General features: G+C 44.2%; 1 protein-coding gene across 2 annotated transcripts; it reads left to right on the forward strand.

Moving 5' to 3' along the window:
- Window positions 1-14: 14 nt before the first annotated feature.
- On the forward strand, window positions 15-18,687 carry AURKA (aurora kinase A). 2 transcript variants are annotated; one of them, XM_082359330.1, is made up of 9 exons: window positions 15-144; window positions 3,745-3,788; window positions 6,683-6,962; window positions 9,127-9,181; window positions 10,277-10,468; window positions 11,260-11,398; window positions 15,713-15,861; window positions 17,725-17,899; window positions 18,041-18,687. In XM_082359330.1, the coding sequence occupies exons 2-9, from the start codon at window positions 3,750-3,752 to the stop codon at window positions 18,218-18,220; spliced, it is 1,209 nt and encodes a 402-aa protein (XP_082215456.1). In that variant the 5' UTR covers window positions 15-144; window positions 3,745-3,749; the 3' UTR covers window positions 18,221-18,687. The 2 variants fall into 2 exon arrangements, with proteins under 2 accessions (XP_082215456.1, XP_082215455.1); XM_082359329.1 differs by lacking the exon at window positions 15-144 and adding an exon at window positions 647-1,354.
- The last annotated feature ends 844 nt before the right edge of the window (window positions 18,688-19,531 follow it).

Raw genomic sequence — 19,531 nt, forward strand, 5'->3', positions numbered from 1 at the left:
TGAAAAGGCAGCGCCTCTCTAGCCCCGACCAATCAGCTTTCGGGTTCGAGGGTTTAACTCCTATTTAAAATGAAGACTTTGACCCCTAACGGCTGAGCTCTCGGGAGGACTCGGAGGTTTCGGGTCGGAGGTGGGAGGCCGTAGGTACGTAGACCTGGGGCATCTCTGTGAGGCGGGCGGGAGGACCCTGGGTGGCTTTTGGGAGTAGGTGGGAGGGAAGCGGTCTTTGGGGCCGCTGGGCCGGCGAGGGGAGAGTCGGGGCGAGAAAGCCTACCTTGGTCCCCCAGTTCCTCCCTGCGTCCCCCCCTGCTTTTCCAGCGCCCTCCCATCAGCTCCTGGGTCCCCAGACGCCCTGTAACATGCCGCCTGGTGTTTATTAAACACTTGGAGTGAGTTGGGTTGTGTGGCGTCGGGGGGTGGGGCGTCTGGGGGGTGCTTTCTGATGGGATTCTCGTGTTCAGTGAGCACCTGGGTAAGGAAGTACAGAAGGTTTTTGTTGTTTTGGAGTTTACGTTCTGGGGGGTGGGGAGACAGACGATGAACTAGCAAGATAACTTCCAATAGGGATGAGCGCTAGGAACCGGGGGCTACTTTGGATTGACTAGCCAGGGAAGGCCCTTGTCCGGGCGGGATGGATGAGTGGGTGAATAAATAACTAACTTCCTCGAAGAGGCCTTCCTGGGCCAGTGCTTCTCAAACCGTAGACCTTGGACTACCCTTAACGGGATTACTTGAGCGTCCTTGTTAAAAATGTGAACCCACCGAAAGAATCAGAAGCGCTTGGGTGTAAGACTCAGGTGTCTGTATTTTCATCAAGCTCTGCAGGTGATTCTCATGTTTCGTTGAGAACTAGTGGTCTAGCCCAGCCACATGCTGGTCATCTGGGGGTGTCTTTGAAATGCAAGATCTAGTTGTTAGGTCTGGGGTTGGGCCTGAAAGTCTCCATTTCTAGCAAATGTCCTCCTGATGTAGATGTAGCCATCACCCTTGACTTTCACTGTTTCCTTCTCGTCCTTAACCTTCCTAGTTCTTTGAATTAAATGCTTCTCAGCAATATACTCATTTCCTCTCCACTCTCCTGCATCTGTGCAGACATTTGCAGGTTTAATGAAGGAAGGAAAAGTCTCAACCCACAGTGCTATTAAATCTGTTTTGCTGTTTATACTAGTAGGATCTCTGGTTTGAACTGCAGGGATCTTGTGCAGGTCGTCTGGACATGTGACTCCTGAACTCGGCTGCAGGCCAGAATCACCTGAGAAGCAGTCTTCTTGCGGCTTTCTCCAGAATTTCTGGATCAGAATCATGTTCCGTTCTGTTATTGTTCTTCCTGAGAAGGAAAGTGCATTATATTGGAGTGAGTGAATGTAGCTTCAGTTGAAGACTGTTGAATCAGTGTTCATTGGCCTGTGTGCTCTCCTGAGTCTGCTGCTTGTAACTGTTAGGGAGAGTGAAGAAAGCATCAGAGCGTGTGTGAAATTCACATAATAGGAGAATGTATTTCCTTTTCTTTTTTGTCTGTAATGTCTAAATGGCTGTTTGATATAAGGACTCCAGGCTCGTTAGCCTGGTCCCGTCTTCGAGGTGGAGTTATTTGATTACTTATAAAGTGGATGTGAAAGCATGGGGCTGAGGAGTGCTTTCTGATTGGATTCTAGAATATAGGGAGCATCTGAGTAAGAGAAATAGAAATGTTCTACTTACTGGATAGGTTGTTGTGCCTGACTCACAGGAAGTGATTCTAACACTTCCTAAGTGTTAGAAACTGTGTTTTTATTACTGATCTGCTTTGTTAATTGATTGATTCATTCCCAAAAGATGAGAGTACATACTATGTGCCAGGCATGTTCTGGGGAGGTAACAGTGAACAAAATGGGACTAAGCTCTTCCTCCTGTGGAGCTTACTTTCTTTAGAGATACTGAGCAGGTAGCTGGGTGTCTGAGTCTGGGGACTCAGATGGTAAACAAGTACAAATAATGTTATGTAAGGTGTTAAGTAAAAATAAAAGAGAGATGATCTGAAAGGGGCCTCTCAGCATGAATGAAATGAAGGAACAGCCACACTTCTGTTATAGGGAGGAGCCTCATAGGTAGAGGGAACAGGAAGTGCAAAGGCCCTGTGGCAGGGGGCTTCTCTGCCAGGGAAAGGGAGGAGCCCTGAATGGCTGGTGTGCAATAGACAAGAGGAGGAGATCCGGTCACAGACGTGGTCAAGATCCACATTCTGTGAGACTTTATAGGCCTATTTGTGCAAGTAAGATTTTGAATTTGAGTTGAGGAACCATGAGGGGCCTCTGAACCAAGGACCATATATCTGACTTGTTAATGGGATCACTGGGCACAGTGTTGCGAATGGACTTAATGGGAGAAGGATGGAAGCAGAGTGACCATTGGGAGCCTTCTGCAAATAATTGCAGGGAGAGAAAATTGTGGTTTGATGAGGTGGGAGTAGTAAAGGCTGTGAGCAGTGATTGTGAAGATAGAGCCTGTTAAGATATGCTGATGGATCAGATATGGGGTTTGAGGGAGAACCGTGTAAAAGATTGTGCTAAGACTTTAGACTTGAGCAACTGGCAGGATGGACTTGCCGTCTACTGAGATGGGGGCAGCCCAGCCCGCAGTCCGAGAGAGCGGGTTGTCGGAGATGGGCGTGGGGAAGGGAGCAGGACTTCAGTTTGGGACAGGTTAAGATTGAGATGCCTCTCAGATTACCAGGTGGTCAGAGTTCCGATGGAAAGTTGGGGATCCTCAGCCTGTGGATGGTATTGAAAGCCAGGAGACGGGATGAGCTCACCGAGGGAGTGAGTGTAGTTGGGAAAGAAGTGTTTCTGGGCACCCCCCATGGCAAAAGGGAAAAGAAGTGTGCGGGAGAGAAGAGGTTTCATTGGGTGTGTTGGGTTGAGACGCCTGGCAGACCTTCCTGGGGCATCCTGAGCAGGTTGTTAGAGAGCCTGGCAGTCGCAGGAGAGGGGAGGGCAGGAGACGCAAATTCGAGTTCTCTTGATAAAGATGTTTAGAGCCCTGGGGCCCTAGGCAGGTGTAGATGGAGACCTGAGGAGTCCATCCCGGCGTCACCCCAGACACTGAGATTGGTGGTACAGGTGAGGCTGATCAGCAAAGGTGGTTGCGGTGGGACAGCAGTCAGGTGAAGACAAATCTGCGAGCTAAGCGAAGAAAGGAGTGGAAAAAGAGTGCAGGATCCCCTGGAATGCGGGGAATGCACGTTAGAGGAAGGCCGAGAATTGACCTTTGAGTTTAGCAACAGCAGGGGTCAGTCTGGAGCTGGGCTGGCGGTGGGGATAAAAGCCCTGTGGGAGGGAGCTGCGGCAGCGTGAGGGAAGTGGTAGAGACTTGCAGAGCTTTGCTGTTGAAAGGGGAGACCAGAGATGTGGCCATAGCTTTGGAGTCAGTTCTGGGGTAAAGAGGACCTTTTTTATTCTGAAGGCAGCAGGTGTGGAAGCTGGCTTGTACAGTGATGGAAGTGGTCCGTTAGAGAGACGATGGGGCAGGACAGGGCCGTTCAGGAGTGAAGTCTGAGTATCGGGGAGGGGAGCAGTGTGTGAGGGGGGAGGAATGGTATCAGGCGAGAAAGCACTGCTCCCTTATCAGCCTCATTTGGATGACAAAACATGTAAAATTCTGTGTGATGTTGAGGCTATTTCATCAGGATTTATAACCCTCATCCAGCATAACACTTGGAAGCAGGTGGATTTTTACAAATTAAAGGTGGTTCTTTTTTCTTTTCAGGCATCATGGACAAATGTAAAGAAAACAGCATCTCGGGGCCTAAGGTAAATCCAATGATCTGTAATCTCAAGTCACATTTATAAAATCCAAAGGGAGATTGGGTTTTTATTATTTATTTATTTATATTATTATTATTTTTTATTGGGGTATAGTTGTTTGAGATTGGGTTTTAAATCTAGAATTCTTTTTACCTTTACTTTGGGTTGTAACTTTAGATCCCTCTACCACGTTCCTGGGTGGGAATTAGTCATTTTTCTACAAATTCAATAACACTTCGTTGCTTCTTTCACCGTAAGTTTTATTTCCTCTGCTTTGTCTTACAGTTAGCTGTTTAAGTATCTATATTGCTCCATTGCATGCAGGATAATGACGTACATAGTAGGTGCTTAATACTTGCCCGTACTTCCTTGCTTGCCAGAAATTAATTTCTATGCCATAGTTGGTTCTGCTCACGCTTTAGAGGAACGTCGAGCAGCAGTTCAGTGGGCATTTCCTGGGAGCCCACTTGGAGCCAGGTTCTGTGTCAGGTGCAGGGATCACAATGGTGAAAAGCACATGGTCTTTGACTTTAAAGAACTTAGAGCCCTTCTGGGTAGGTGTGTGAGCCAGTACCATACTATATATACATATAACCTGAGTAATTCCTAGGAGGGGTGCTCAGTTCAGCTTGGGGTAGATTGGAATCCAGGAGGAGAGACCCCCTGGCCCTTACTTAGCATTTGATGAATATTTGTGGAGCAGTTAGGTGAATGGGTCTCTCACAGAAAGATCCTTTTAATATAAGTAATACCTGGGGTTTTTTTTCCTTCTAGGAAATTAGAAGAATATAAACACTGCTTGTTTTTTTGTGGGTTTTTTTTTGAGGGGAGGGGTTTGTTTTTAGAAGTCTTCATCTTCGAAAAATGGATACTTAGCCTTTTTTACTGGCTGAAAGTGTAAAAATGACCAACCAGAAAAAGGCTAAGTTGATTCACTGTATTTGATTCTCAATTCTGATGATGGTAATCATTTTAAAAACTTGCTCTAGGGACTTCCCTGGTGGCACAGTGGTTAAGAATCCGCCTGCTAATGCAGGGGACACGGGTTCGAGCCCTGGTCCGGGAAGATCCCACATGCCGCGGAGCAACTAAGCCCGTGAGCCACAACTACTGAGCCTGCGCTCTAGAGCCCGCGAGCTACAACTACTGAGCCCCCGTGCCGCAACTACTGAAGCCCGCGCGCCTAGAGCCCGTGCTCCACAACAAGAGAAGCCACCACAGTGAGAAACCCGTGCACCGCAACTAGAGAAAGGCCATGTGCAGCAATGAAGACCCAACATAGCCAAAAATAAATAAATAAATGTATATTTTAAAAAAATTGCTCGGTGTTTAAAATGATTTTTGCTGCCCGAATGTCTGCTGTGTTGTGGATGCTGCTAGTTTCAGAAGCAATCTCTTTTTCCTGCAAGTTGGAAACCCTCTCTTGGAAAGCACTTGTACCAGCAAGCTGGTGATGGATTGTGAGGCTTTTCTTCTGGCACTGTTTCCTCGTTTATGAGGAAATTTCCTCCACTGAAGCTAGAGGAAGTGCCCCCTGCCCTGTGTTTGATTAGCTCAGGGCCTTAGAATTTAAGTATTTTAAAAACTCGTGACATCCAACTTACAGGCATGTAAATAATATATTTTGGTAGTAACTTTTTTTTTTTTAATTTTATTTACTTATTTATAGCTGTGTTGGGTCTTCGTTTCTGTGCGAGGGCTTTCTCTAGTTGCGGCAAGTGGGGGCCACGCTTCATCGCGGTGCGCAGGCCTCTCACTATTGCGGCCTCTCTTGTTGCGGAGCGCAGGCTCAGCAGTTGTGGCTCACGGGCCTAGTCGCTCCGCGGCATGTGGGATCTTCCCAGACCAGGCCTCGAACCCGTGTCCCCTGCATTGGCAGGCAGACTCTCAACCACTGCACCACCAGGGAAGCCCAGTAGTAACTTTTTGAAGAGCCTATGTTTATTTTGTCTTTTGCCTCAGATGCATTTTGTCAGTATTGAACACTTGGAAATTGAAACACTACTAAATCAGTAGTAATTAGCTTTTTGGACTATTAAAACTGTGGTCATTATTGTAAAAAAAAAAAAAAAAAAAAAGTAGTAATTAGCTTTTGTGGAAAATCTGGCAAGTACAGAAATTCTCCAAAACTTCTTTACTCAAAGATAATGACTATTGAGGGCTTCCCTGGTGGCGCAGTGGTTGAGAATCTGCCTGCCAATGCAGGGCACACGAGTTCGAGCCCTGGTCTGGGAGGATCCCACATGCCGCGGAGCAACTAGGCCCGTGTGCCACAACTCCTGAGCCTGCGCGCCTGGAGCCTGTGCTCCGCAACAAGAGAGGCTGCGATAGTGAGAGGTCCGCACACCACGATGAAGAGTGGCCCCTGCTTGCAGCAACTAGAGAAAGCCCTCGCACAGAAACAAAGACCCAACACAGCCAAAAATAATTAATTAATTAATTTTAAAAAAAGATAATCACTGTTGAATATTTTGATGTATTTCTTTCAGTCTTTTTTCTAAACATAGGTATTGTCAAAGAAATGTCATTGGAATTGGGATTTTGGTATAAAGTTTCCAAATTGCAGCTTCTTGCTACATAATAATTCCCAAGTCATTGGGAATTCTTAGTGTTTAATGCCTCCCTTTTTAGATGAAAGTTTGTTAATGAACATTTGTCTATGGGAGTGTGCTTTTCAGGGGTGGGGTGTTGGGGAAGGGGAGGAGGTATCATTCAGGTATTTCAGCCGCATACTAACTGTATCCTCTGGAAGTGCTGATTAAAATCGCTTTCCCCTTCCATGTCTTATCAGTGAGTGACACTCATTTTCTTATATTGGAAAACAAACTTCTGGAATATTCTCATGATATTCAGCTTTTTTTCATGGAGACCATAAAGTTCCTTTTTCCTCCCCAATCTAGACTATAGTTCCACTTGGTGATGGCCCAAAACGTGTTCCAGTGACTCAGCAATTTCCTTCTCAGAATCCGGTGTCTGCGAACAGTGGCCAGGCTCAGCGGGTCTTGTGTCCTTCAAATTCCTCGCAGCGTCTTCCTTCACAAGTGCAAAAGCTTGTCTCCAGCCAAAAACCCGTACAGCCCCTGAAGCAGAAGCCGGCGCAGGCAGCCAGCGCCCCTCGTCCTGTCTCCAGGCCGCTGAGTAATACCCAGAAGAGCGAGCAGCCCCAGCTCCCAGCACCTGGTAATCAGCGCTCTGAGGCTCATTGGAGAGCCGTTCTTTTTAGTTGCTAAAAAAGCAAGTGTGTAGACGTGTCTTTATTGTTTGGAACCCTAGCTTTTACGTCATTTTCTACTGAGGATGGGGAGAAAATCTGGTGTCCGGGTGAAGTACCAGTGTCTCCTGTGGGCCGGGCCGGACTCCCACCCTCAAGGAAGAGTTGGCAGCCAGGGAGGACGCAGCACCAGTGCCGTGTTCTTTGATTGCATATTAGGGGCGGAGGGGAGGGACGGGGTTCTCGTAGCAGGTACTCTTGGAGCTGAACAACTCCAGGGTTCTGGAGCGTGGAGGGAAGTGCCGGGCGTGGGGAGTGGGTGGACGGAGGCGGGCCAGGTCAGGTTGAGGTGGGCACTGCTGGCCGCGGTGAGTGGGGCTTCATCCCGTGTGCACTGGGAAGCTGCTGAAAGGTTTTTGAGCGGAGGACGGGCTGACTTGCCTTTATAGAAAGCTCACCTGAATGTGGGGCATGAATTGGAGAGTAGCATTGCTGGACGCAGGGGTACCAGGCAGGAGGGAAGCCATTGTGGTTTGGGACCAGTATGGCAGTGAGCTGACTAGGTGGAGTGGGGTCGGTGTTGACAGTTGTCGTTTACCAGGTGTGAGTGCTCACACGGCAGGCGTCCTTCATCCACCTTGCGTCGTTCTGTCCTCGTAACCACTCTGCAAAGGCAGCCACAGTTTTTAACTTGGTTTTGTGGAGGAGGAAGCTAAGACTTCGAAGTGTTAACTTATTCGAAGACAGCCAGGATGGGGTGGTGCAGACAAATGCGAGAGCTCACTTACGATGCAGACTTGACAGAACTGGGCAATAAACCGGACGTGGGGATGGTGGTTGTACTGGTGGCCTTAACTGAGATTGTGAACCAGGGAGGGGAAGAGTCCAGGTGAGGCCTGAATTCAAATATCTGACCAGAGCAAAATGTGCTGCTGTTAAGAGTTTGAAGTGCTGGAAATAGACAAGTGGAAATGTCCCATGTAATTTCCCATTGGCCACTAATACAGTGGAAGGAGGGTGGTGGTTGGCTTATGTTTTGTTGCACGTTGTCTGTAGCAAATGGACAGCTGGCTGGCCCACCTCCTGGGGAAAAGGTGACGAGGTGGGAGCTTGTGATGGATGGGAAGATTGGTAATTCTGCTTTAGAAGCTCTTCATTTAGAAACTGAGGCTTCAGGGAGATTATCTAAGGGCCTAGCTGTATGTATCTGCTTGTCTTTACTCTAGAAGTTCTATGAAGACTTCAAATGGCAGGAGTCAGGTTACAGTGTAGTAGTTTTTTTTTTTTAAATGTTTTATTTATTTATTATTTATTTATTTGTTTTGGCTGCGTTGGGTCTTAGTTTTGGCACGCGGGGTCTTTGTTGAGGCAGGTGGGATCTTTCGTTGCAGCACGCTGGTTTTCTCTTCTCTAGTAGTGATGCACAGGCTCCAGGTCGCATGGGCTCTGTAGTTGTGGCGTGCAGGCTCTCTAGTTGAGGCGCACAAGCTCAGTAGTTGTGGCGCATGGGCTTAGTTGCCCCGTGGCATGTGGGATCTTAGTTCCCTGACCAGGGATAGAACCCGCATCCCCTGCACTGGAAGGCGAATTCTTTACCACTGGACCCCCAGGGACGTCCCTTTTTTTTAAAAAAAAAAATAAAATAAAACTAGTAATAGTTCAGATCTATCATTCTGGACATACACTAATATTTTGGTAGCTATTCTTTGATTCATCTCTAATCAAAGATTTTTAACGTATTCTGTATAGTTATTCTAACAACAGGTTTTTTTTTTTTAATAAATTTATTTATTTATTTATTTATTTATTTATTTATTTATTTATTTATTTATTTATTTATGGTTGTGTTGGGTCTTCATTTCTGTGCGAGAGCTTTCTCTAGTTGTGGCAAGCGGGGGCCACTCTTCATCGCGGTGCGCGGGCCTCTCACTGTCGCGGCCTCTCTTGTTGCGGAGCACAGGCTCCAGACACGCAGGCTCAGTAGTTGTGGCTCACGGGCCTAGTTGCTCTGCGGCATGTGGGATCTTCCCAGACCAGGGCTCGAACCCGTGTCCCCTGCATTGGCAGGCAGATTCTCAACCACTGCGCCACCAGGGAAGCCCTAACAACAGGTTTTTAACTTACTCTGTCTAGGAAATAATCCTGAAAAGGAAGCGGCATCAAAACAGAAAAATGAAGAATCAAAAAGGTAAGTTTTATCTTGTTTACAGAGTTCTGTGCCATCACTCTACTAGAATACACCATTTAATTGCAAATTTAGTTATGGGAACACTTTTAAAATAGGTCTTTATACTGTATTTTCACTTAGAAAATATAGATGTTTCAAATTTCCAATCTTTTAAAAAAGGGAGAAGGAATTTTAATGATGGATGTTTATTAGGGACTCGAGTTTTTCTTATTGCTTTCCAAATTTAGAAATGGCTTGTATGAATCTGTTACAGAAATGTGTTAAGTAAAAGTTCCTCTCTGCCTTCAGAAGTAACTACTACATATGGTTTATATATGCTTCTATACTTTTTTCTATTCTAGTAAAGAGGTGGAAGTTAAAAAAACAACGACAAAATCTGGTCCTATTGCAGAGCTATGGACTAATACACGACTGTCTGAGTATTCTGAAAGTATTGATAGAATTATTATACTTGTTTCTCATAATAAAGCTTGGCTGTATTTTCCCCTGCTCTCAATCTCTGAACTGTCTAGATTCTAGAATGTGGTAGGAACCAGGAATGAACCCACAGCCTTTTTTGCTCTAGCGCCTACCAGCGGCTCTCTGAGAATCTACATCCAATGGTTCTCACCCCACTGCCCTGCGGGCTCCATCCGGCTCGCTTAACCGGAGTGGTTGCTCTCCAGCTGAGAATGTTGGCACCTCCGGGGCTGCAGGAGGCTGTGCTTGGTTTGAAAGAGGCTCACAGGTGGTTCTGCAGCATTTTTCCCTCTCCAGTTACTCACCTCATCCTTCTTGTGGTCCTAAGTGCTGTTGTTAATAGGTCTGTGCTCCAGAGCATAGTACTGCCTTGGGACGCTTCCCAGTGAGCGCTTCAGCTCTAACAGTCCAGGTTGTTCCTTGTCACAGAGTCACTCAGCTGATGGCAGGTGGGGCATGGGGGGCTTAATGTCTCTGGTGACTCATTAATTGTGGTTATTGGTTTGGTTCTTGCAGAGGGTACATACTCAGTACAACTTTGGATATAAAGTTTATAGGATGTCTACTACTCACTAATATACGTTGTTAGAAAAGATGTGTTTTCTTCACATTTTAAAATGTTCAATTCTCTCCTAGAAGGCAGTGGGCTTTGGAAGATTTTGAAATTGGTCGCCCGCTGGGTAAAGGAAAGTTTGGTAATGTTTATTTGGCAAGAGAAAAACAAAGCAAGTTTATCCTGGCTCTTAAAGTATTATTTAAAGCTCAGTTGGAGAAAGCAGGAGTTGAGCATCAGCTGAGGAGGGAAGTAGAAATACAGTCCCACCTTAGGTAAGTTTTCAGATTGATGTCCAGGAGAGTGGTGTACAGAACTTTAAGAGTTAAATGATTGTAAACGTCTTTGTAGAAGGCTGGCTCCGTAGTACTGCAGAGAGTGACTAAACTCACTAGACTTCAGTGCCGTGGTCCTGAAAAATTGCTTGAAGGTTTGTTTTGTCGATGGAGTAATTTACCGGAGGTGTTTTTGTTTTGTTTTGTTTTGGTGGATAATTAAAGGGAATGATACCTTTTATTTTGAGTTCAGGTTGCAAACTGGCAGCCTACAGGTTGACTTTGGCCAGTGGATCTTTTTCTTTTTGCTTTCAGTGAATTAAAAAAAAAAAAAAGCAAAACAAAACAAAAAAACAGATAGCCTGTGCTCAGCTGTCCAAAGCTGTCAGCAGCACATCCCCTGCCATTAGTGAACACTGCCTGTGTTGTCTGTCTCATGGTATTTGGGTTTCAACTACTGTGGGAGTGCCATGTCTTTTTTTTTTTCCAATTTGCAGAGACTTAACATTTATCTGAATTCTTTCCCCACCTAAGAATATAGATGGCCTAAAGGAAGGCAATAGTCTTAACTAAACCCAAGGTCCGTTAATACCTTGAAATGCATGTAAATTGATAGCAGTGTACATCTTTTTCTTACAGTGGGTCTGTAGTTTCAAATTCTCAAGGCGGGTGGAAGGTGGGATCTGTGGCCAGCAGCAGTTTTCACCACTGGTTTCACATGAGGATTTGTTTGATACTCAGTACATATCAGCTCCAAAACCAGGTGTTAGAGTGTTCGTCCTTCGTTGCAGGCATCCAAATATTCTCAGGCTGTATGGTTATTTCCATGATGCTACCAGAGTCTACCTAATTCTGGAATATGCACCCCTCGGAGCTGTCTATAGAGAACTTCAGAAACTGTCAAAGTTTGATGAGCAGAGAACTGCTACTGTAAGTTTTCATTTGTTGTCCGGACTAATTCTGTTTCCTCTATACCTGTCCTACCTAGCAGTGTACCTTTCATTTTATAATAGAGGGGGTTTTGTCTCATGGGAAGATAGCTTAATCAGATCAAATATTTGAAATGGAAAAATCAAAATAGCTTAGGTGTATCTTTTATATACAAATAAAATCAGGTACCAAATGGAATACTGTGGTTGGTTTCCACAGCTGTTTCTGTGGAAATGTATAGTTGCTCTCTTTAAAAAAAAAAGAAAAGAAAAGAAAAATTTGTTTTAGATTAGTTTTAGATTTATAGAATAACTGAAGATAGTACAGACTTACTTTCTCCTATAAATACACACCTAATTTCTCCTATTTATATTTTATCAGTGTGGTACAGTTGTCATAACTAATGAACCAATATTGGTACATAACTATTGACTGAAATCCATACTTCATTCAGATTTCTTTAGTTTCTCATGATTAGATTAGGGTCATGGGTTTTTTTGTTTTTTTTTTTAAGGAATTCCTTTATTTTTATTATTTATTTATTTTCGGCTGTGTTGGGTCTTCGTTTCTGTGCGAGGGCTTTCTCTAGTTGCGGCAAGCGGGGGCCACTCTTCATCGCTGTGCGCGGGCCTTTCACTGTCGTGGCCTCTCTTGTTGCGGAGCACAAGCTCCAGACACGCAGGCTCAGTAGTTGTGGCTCATGGGCCTAGTTGCTCCGTGGCATGTGGGATCTTCCCAGACCAGGGCTCGAACCAGTGTCCCCTGCATTGGCAGGCAGATTCTCAATCACTGCACCACCAGGGAAGCCCCAGGGTCATGGGTTTTTGAGAGGAAGATCAGAGGGAAAATGCATTCTCGTATGAAGGATACATACTATTAACCTAACTCCTCATCCCTGAGTGTCGGCCTTGATCACCTGGCTGAGGTAGTGTTTGTCAGGTTTCTCCACTGTAAAGTTACTCTTTTTCTCCGTTTGCATGCTGTGTCGTTTCAGAGGAACAGCCCATGGGGGGTTATGTTTCATCTCCTATAGGGCAGGGTATCGACATAAGTTATTTGGAATTCTGTACCAGATATTTCTCTATTCTCCATTATTTATTTATTTATTTATTTATTTTTGACATTTGGAAGTAATGTTTACTTCTTATATAAATTTAGTAATAAATTTAGTAATCCTGAAGGAAAAAAAAATAGAGAAATTGGGCAGAAGGTAATGTTTGAAGTGATAATGGCTGGGAATTTTCCAAATTTGATAAATGATATAAATCCTTTGATTCAGCAGACAAAATTAGTCCATAGACATAAAAGACATATAACAACAAATATCCACACCAAAGGCAAAATGATGTTAAAATAGTCAGAAAATGTAGTCAATCATTTATTAATATATACTCATGGATTATTTTATACTTTGAGTATAATCTAATATCACTTTGCTTTCATTGTTCCAGCTTTGGCCACTGGGAGCTCTCTCGTGGTTCCTGTGTCCTTTGGATATGTCCCTATCATTGTGTGTGTGCGTGCACGTAAAAGCACTTTCTTGTTTTCTGGTGCTATAAGATGTTCCAGCTTCATCTTGTACATTTCCTATCCCAGTCTTAGAATTCGTTATTTCTCCAAGGAGCTTTGGTTCCTTTTATTGGAAAATGTTATTAGAAATCAAGATCTGGGCGCTGGATATGATCATTGCTACTGAGTGTTATTACTTCTAGGCTTTCAGCTGACAGAGAGCAAGGAAATATGTGTATAGTAATCCATGTAAATGCATGTATCTAAAAGTATTTCTATATTATCCATCCGTATCTATATTAAGCAAAACATGAGTCCATTATCACGTGGATCATTTTACCCTCCTCCCTTGCTTATCTGTAACCTCCACCCCAACATTGAGAAACTTGGGTTCCACCCTCCGCCATCCATTTATCTGTTCCATTCCAGTGTTCATGTGTAGTGGTAGCATTGTTAACCAGTTACCCTGTGGGAAACAACTGTATGCATTTGAGATTCATCTGTATCTTTTTAGGGTTTGATAGCTCATTTCTTTTTATTGGTGAATACTATTCCATTATTATCTCTTCATCTACTGAAGGGCATCTTGGTTTCTTCCAGTTTTCGGTGATTACGAGAAAAGCTGCTATAAACAATTGCATGCAGGTTTTTGTGGGACATAGGTTTTCAAATTGGCTGGGTAAATACTTAGGGGTGCGATTGCTGGCTTGTATGGTAAGACTACATTTAGCTTTTAAGAAACTGTTAAACTGTCTTCCAAGATGGATATACCATCTTGGCATTCCCACCCATGAATGAGAGTTCCTGTTGCTCCTCACCAGCAACTGGTGTTGTTGAGCTTTTTGGATTTCAGTCATTCCAGTCGGTGTACAGTGGTGCCTCACTGTTTTAATTTGCAGTTCTCTAATGACGTACAATGTTGAGCATCTTTTCATGTGTTTATTTGCCATCTGTATATCATCTTTGAGGTGTTTCTTCAGATCTTTTGCCCATTAAAAATTTTTGTTGTCTTACTGAGTTTTAAGGGTTCGTGTGTATTTGTGATACGTGTCCTTTATCACATTTTCTCCCAGTCTGTGGCTCGTGTTTTCATTCTCTTAACTTTGTTTTTCAGGGGGCAGACGTTTTTAATCTTAATAAAGTTCAACATATCAGGTTTTTGTTTTGTCCCCCCCACGAATTCTACTCTCCTTTATTGTGTGAAAATTGTTTGAAGAAGCTGAGTCTTAATTTGGGCTGTTTTTTGTTGAAATAGCCGACGATGGGCCTGTTGAATGGTGGTTACTTTGTTCTGTTTCCTGGTGGACGTCTCTGGGTAGTATGTACACTCATTTTCTTTTTGGCATTGATCTAAATGGCATTAAGTTCAGGTGGTTTTACTTTTATCTTCTGATGAAATCACAGCACTATTGGTGAATGACCCTCTGGTCCTGTCTGTGCAACGAGGACATACTATTTTAAACTTAAATATTTGCCCTTTGGATAAGTAGAAATCTATTTTATTTGCTTTTTAAATATTAGTTAACCAAACTAGTTTCTTATTTAATTGGCAATTAATATTTGTAGTACTCAGTTTTCCTCAGTCCAGATGGAGTTTACTTTGGTGTAAACGTATAGCTATTCGAAAGAAAAGATTGGTTCTTTCTAGACTCCTTAGTAGTTCGGAGATATATATACGCACCTGTTTTTCTTTTCTGATTCATTAAAATAAAACTAATTCTAGAGAAGTGTTAGGGACCTTTACGTGTACCCACAATCTAATGTGGGAGGTGTGGAGGGAGTTGATGCCAGAGGGCTCTGGTTCTCGCCGAGCTTTGAGCAGGGACAGCCTGTTGCCCTCCGGAATTGTAACGTGTGCTCCTAGAGCATCATCAGCCCAGCTTTGGTGCAGGCGACGAGCTTTCTTTGCCTTCACTTTCAGTTTATTATGGTCTAAATTTTGGTCTCTGGCTTTTGGCTGAAAAAAATGAAAAATGTCCTTTCTGACGATAACATCTGGTTTCTACCCATTTGTTTAGTAAACCTTTTTTGGTATAAAATAATGTTCAGTCCTGTCTAGAATTACTTTTGGGAAACAAACACTTCTCTAACTTAAGTCAGAGCTAAATATATTCTTTCAGTATACTATAAAACAATTCTTATTTATATGTTAAAGCAAATTCTGGACTTGCTTGCTAGATCTTTTAGTTGAAATGGAAACAAAACGAATGAAAGGACTGACTTGCTTGTGTACTTTGAAGCTGACTAATGAATTACTATGTAGTGTGCCCCCAAATTTAGCCCACTACTTAACATGCCAGGACAACTGCTCTTAGTTTATTGTTCAGGATTTTTTTCCTCCGGTGCTCTTCAAGTTTTAGCTTCAGACAAATCCTTTTGTTGTAAATTGGCCTTGGTTTAAAAATGGGAATTGTCTGTACTTAAGAGTTTCTGTTTTAAATGTTAAAAACCGTTTACACGTCTGACTCCCTAATTTATACCAGTTTTTCAATATTGTCTTAATTCATTGCTGCTGGGCCATATATTGCCATGTGGGGATGTAGTGCTGTCTTGGTGTTTTCCTGTCTTTCAATATCACATCTGCTGTGTTAGCAAATAACGTAGCACAAAATCACTTGTACTTCATGCTGAACACTAAATTGGTTTGTTTTCTTGTAGAGTCATCCATTGTCTCTAGTTTTGGCTTTAAAAATCTACGAAACGTTAAAGTCTATGTCGGGTTTCCTTTCAGAAGAGGTGTCTAAAGTTGTGTTATATAAATCTGAAACACAGACTTTCAATACTTTTTTTTTTTTTTTTGAATAGTATATCACAGAATTGGCAAATGCCCTGTCTTACTGTCATTCAAAGAGAGTTATTCATAGAGACATTAAGCCAGAGAACCTGCTCCTTGGATCATCTGGAGAGCTTAAGATTGCAGATTTTGGGTGGTCAGTACATGCCCCATCCTCCAGGTATGTAACTTCAGACGTGGAACTTGTTTGTTTGGTTTAGCAAAAGCCCAGGGGCTAATCATGAGCTAAATAGTAAAAAAATGTAAAGTATAGATGTTGTGCTGAGTTGGGGCAGGTAACTGACACATGTACTTTGGTGTAATTTAAGCCTGATAGTAAACTAGCGTCTTCAAGAACATTTTTATTCTGCAGCCGTTTTGCGCTGTTTATCCTGTCCTAAGCCTGGGGTTAAAAGATGCGTAATGTCCTTCGAGGCTAATGAAGGGGACAAATAAGTAAAAGATATGACAACTGTATGACAGGTGAAGTGCAGCATGTGTACAGGGGCAGTAACACCTGACTGACTGGTGTGAGGGAGACTCCACTGCTTCCTGGACCAGGAGACAGAAGTTTCTGAGGGCAGCACTTGCAAAGATCTAGAACCAAGAGCACAGTTCTTCAGGGAACTTAAAGGAACCAAACTGGTTTGGATGGAGCTTTCAGGGTGGGGGGCAAAGATTCTTTCGTCCTCTGTTTGTCAACATAACAGTCCTTTCCTGTCTCCTCTTAAAGTGGAGAGATCAACCTAATGAAACAATTTAAGTGAACTTTGCCAACAGAGCTAAAACATTTTCTCCTTTTCAAAATTTAAGTGGAGTTTAAATGAGCTTTTGGAACCACGTGTGAAGTAGGGCATTTAAAAGCATACATCCATCAATAAGAGTTTGTCAGCTTTGGGGTAGGTCTTTAAAAAGTTTTAGCCAGATTACCTTAAAGCCAGTTGAAAAAAATTATATAGTCTAAAATAGATGCCATTGGGTGTGGGGAGCTTTGTTTTTGTTACAGACCACTCCTAATTGTTTCCAGCAAGGCACTGAATCTGCTGCTGCAGTCTCTTTCTGTTTAAAAAAAAAAAAAAAAAAAAATCTGGTGGTCTGCTGCGGGTGGGAGCTGTTGGCACCTGGCTTCGTGGCATCGCAGGGCTAAACTGTACCTTAACCCTCCCAGTGGTGTCATCGTGACAGGAAAGGTAGCTGATCCTTTTCTGAAGAGGACACTGTGTAAATGTTGGTCACTTGTCCTCGCCTCCCGTACCTTGATAACTGTAAGAGCTCCTGCGATATTGTGCTGTCATTTGAGAACCCCCGATTCGGGCCGTCTCCTGAATCTCGGTGGTGATGAGAGGCTAGATGTCTGGAGAGGCAGCTCCTTAATCCTGGGTCGCCATGCAGTCGAGCGAACATTTGTGCGCTCCCTGGGCACCAGGCAAAGAGTAACTGATATAAACCAGCAAAACCTGCATGGTCTTTGCTCCTGTTTTGATGTTTGTTTCCAACCTCTGTTATAAAAACAACATACAAATGTGCTGAATTGGTCACCTGTCTATCCAGTGCCTACACTCAAACAGTTGTTAACATTTTGCCATGTTGGGTGTGTCGTCTGCTTATAAGTTGCAGACAGCGTGCTTCGTCCTTTGAGTGCTTCAGTGTGCATGTCCTAAAAATAAGGACATTGTCCTGTATAATCACAACCATTATCACACCTAAGAAAATTAACAACCTTGTTAATACCTACTATTTAGTCCATGTTCAAATTTCCCTAGTTGTCCACAAAATTTTATCGTGGTGATACTTTAAATCCTATATTTTATATCATTTAAGGAAGTTCTGGAGTTGGACAGATTTGGAGTGCAGCTTGATTGCTAGCTGTGAGATCTTGTACATCTCCCTGTCTAAAAGTGGGGATCTGTAACAGTACCTGCTTCGTAGCACAGGATCTAGCCTAGGAAAAGCGCTCAACGTTAGTGTAGTGGTTGGTGATTTTGAGCAGCTGTTGTGCATCAGAAACAGAAGCACGTCAACCTGAACCTGCCTCCGTTTTTAGGAGAACCACCCTCTGCGGCACCCTAGACTACTTGCCGCCTGAGATGATTGAAGGCCGGATGCATGACGAGAAGGTGGATCTCTGGAGCCTTGGGGTGCTTTGCTACGAATTTCTAGTTGGGAAGCCTCCTTTTGAGGCAAACACATACCAAGAGACCTACAAAAGAATATCACGGGTAAGACATCACTAGAAAGGACCCATCATTCTGTTAGAATTCCTTCCTTATCAGCCTTGACTTTAGGCTACCATCTGAATATTTATCCTGTTCTCTCTTAGCCACGTTTGTGACTCTGTCACTTATTGTACACTTACCCAGGTGGAATTCACATTCCCTGACTTTGTGCCAGAGGGAGCCAGGGACCTCATTTCCAGACTGCTGAAGCATAATCCCAGCCAGCGGCCCACCCTCAAAGAAGTACTTGAACACCCCTGGATCACGGCAAATTCAAAACCGTCGAGTAGTCAAAAAAAAGAATCAGCTAGCAAACAATCTTAAGAATCTTTGGGGGCAGAAATCCTCGAGACAGGGCTGCTGATTACCTGCCTGGAACAGGCTGCTGGCATATCTCCCTGCTGCCTGCCCGCCGTCGAGATGCTACAGGAAATGCTGTTTATGAGCAGGCAGTGCTCGGCCTCCCAGTTCAGAGCTCCACCTCCGCAGACACGACACTCTGCAGCGGGAGTAGCCGCGGTTATGTAATCAATCTGGAGGCAAGGTTCAAGTGCAGCCACCCCGCAGCCTGTTTCGAGTAAGGTGTCCTTGTGGAAGATGGACTTGCCGCCTGGCTGTGGGGAAGGGCGGCTGCTTGGTCCTGACTCGACCCGTTGAAAAGCTGTGCAATAACTCTCCAAGTCCCTGTGTGCGTGTAACTTATCGGGTGGCCCGGTCTGGTAAAGCTGTCGGAATGAACATGTGATTCTTTCTTTTAAATGTTAAAATAAAGACATTTGTATAGACGTGTATTTTTACGTCCATGGCATTCCTTTAGGACCGCCCTCATGTCTGTCCAGTGCCCCCGCCGAGCCTGCTTGTTGGTCCTCAGCCACTTAGCTCCTGGCGAGACTGAGCGGGGGCCTCTGGGGGACCACCAGAGCTGCAGGTGGTCAGGACAGAGGGGAGGGGTCCTCCACATCCACACCTGCCCACCTCTGGCCTCTGACCGTGTTCTCAACAGGGTGGCAAAGAGCTTCACACGTGGGGTGAACCAGTTCTTGGCAAACGGATTTTCCAAGTGTGGCTTTTGTCTTGGTTCTCTGGTGAAGGAGTGTTTGCCTAAACGGAATCCCTCCTCCCCAGCCGTACTTGGATCTGGGCGCTATCAGTGTTCATCGTGGCTTATAAAGTGGACGCCTGCTGCCCCTTGAGTACAGCTGGCAGAGGCTTCCCTTCTTCCCCTTGGCACCTGGTTCCTACGGGACACACTGGAGTTGTGGCATCTGTGTGAACTTGAAACCTGAGTCCACAAATAACACCTGTCTGCAGTGCATGGGTAATTCTTTTCCCACCTGTTCACTCTTGGCCTAGAAATGAGGAGGTGCCATGAGAGGAGCTGGTCTCAGGTTCTGTGTGTTCCTATCACGTAAAATGACGTATTTCTAGCTGCCAACATCTGTGCATCAACCAAAGATGGTGAACTTGACCATGATGAAGGCAAAGGTGGAAGTGTTGAACTTACTGAGAACTAGGAGAGGAAATATGCTTTCATGGCCGACTTTCAGTGCAAGAGGCATACAGAGCTCAGAAATGTCTACACAGAAGGACGTGGCTATACGCTTCCATGTCAGAGTTGCCGAAGTAGTCGTGGAA

This window comes from Balaenoptera borealis (assembly GCF_965194805.1).
Source record: "Balaenoptera borealis genome assembly, chromosome: 16".
Classification (NCBI taxonomy): domain Eukaryota; kingdom Metazoa; phylum Chordata; class Mammalia; order Artiodactyla; family Balaenopteridae; genus Balaenoptera; species Balaenoptera borealis.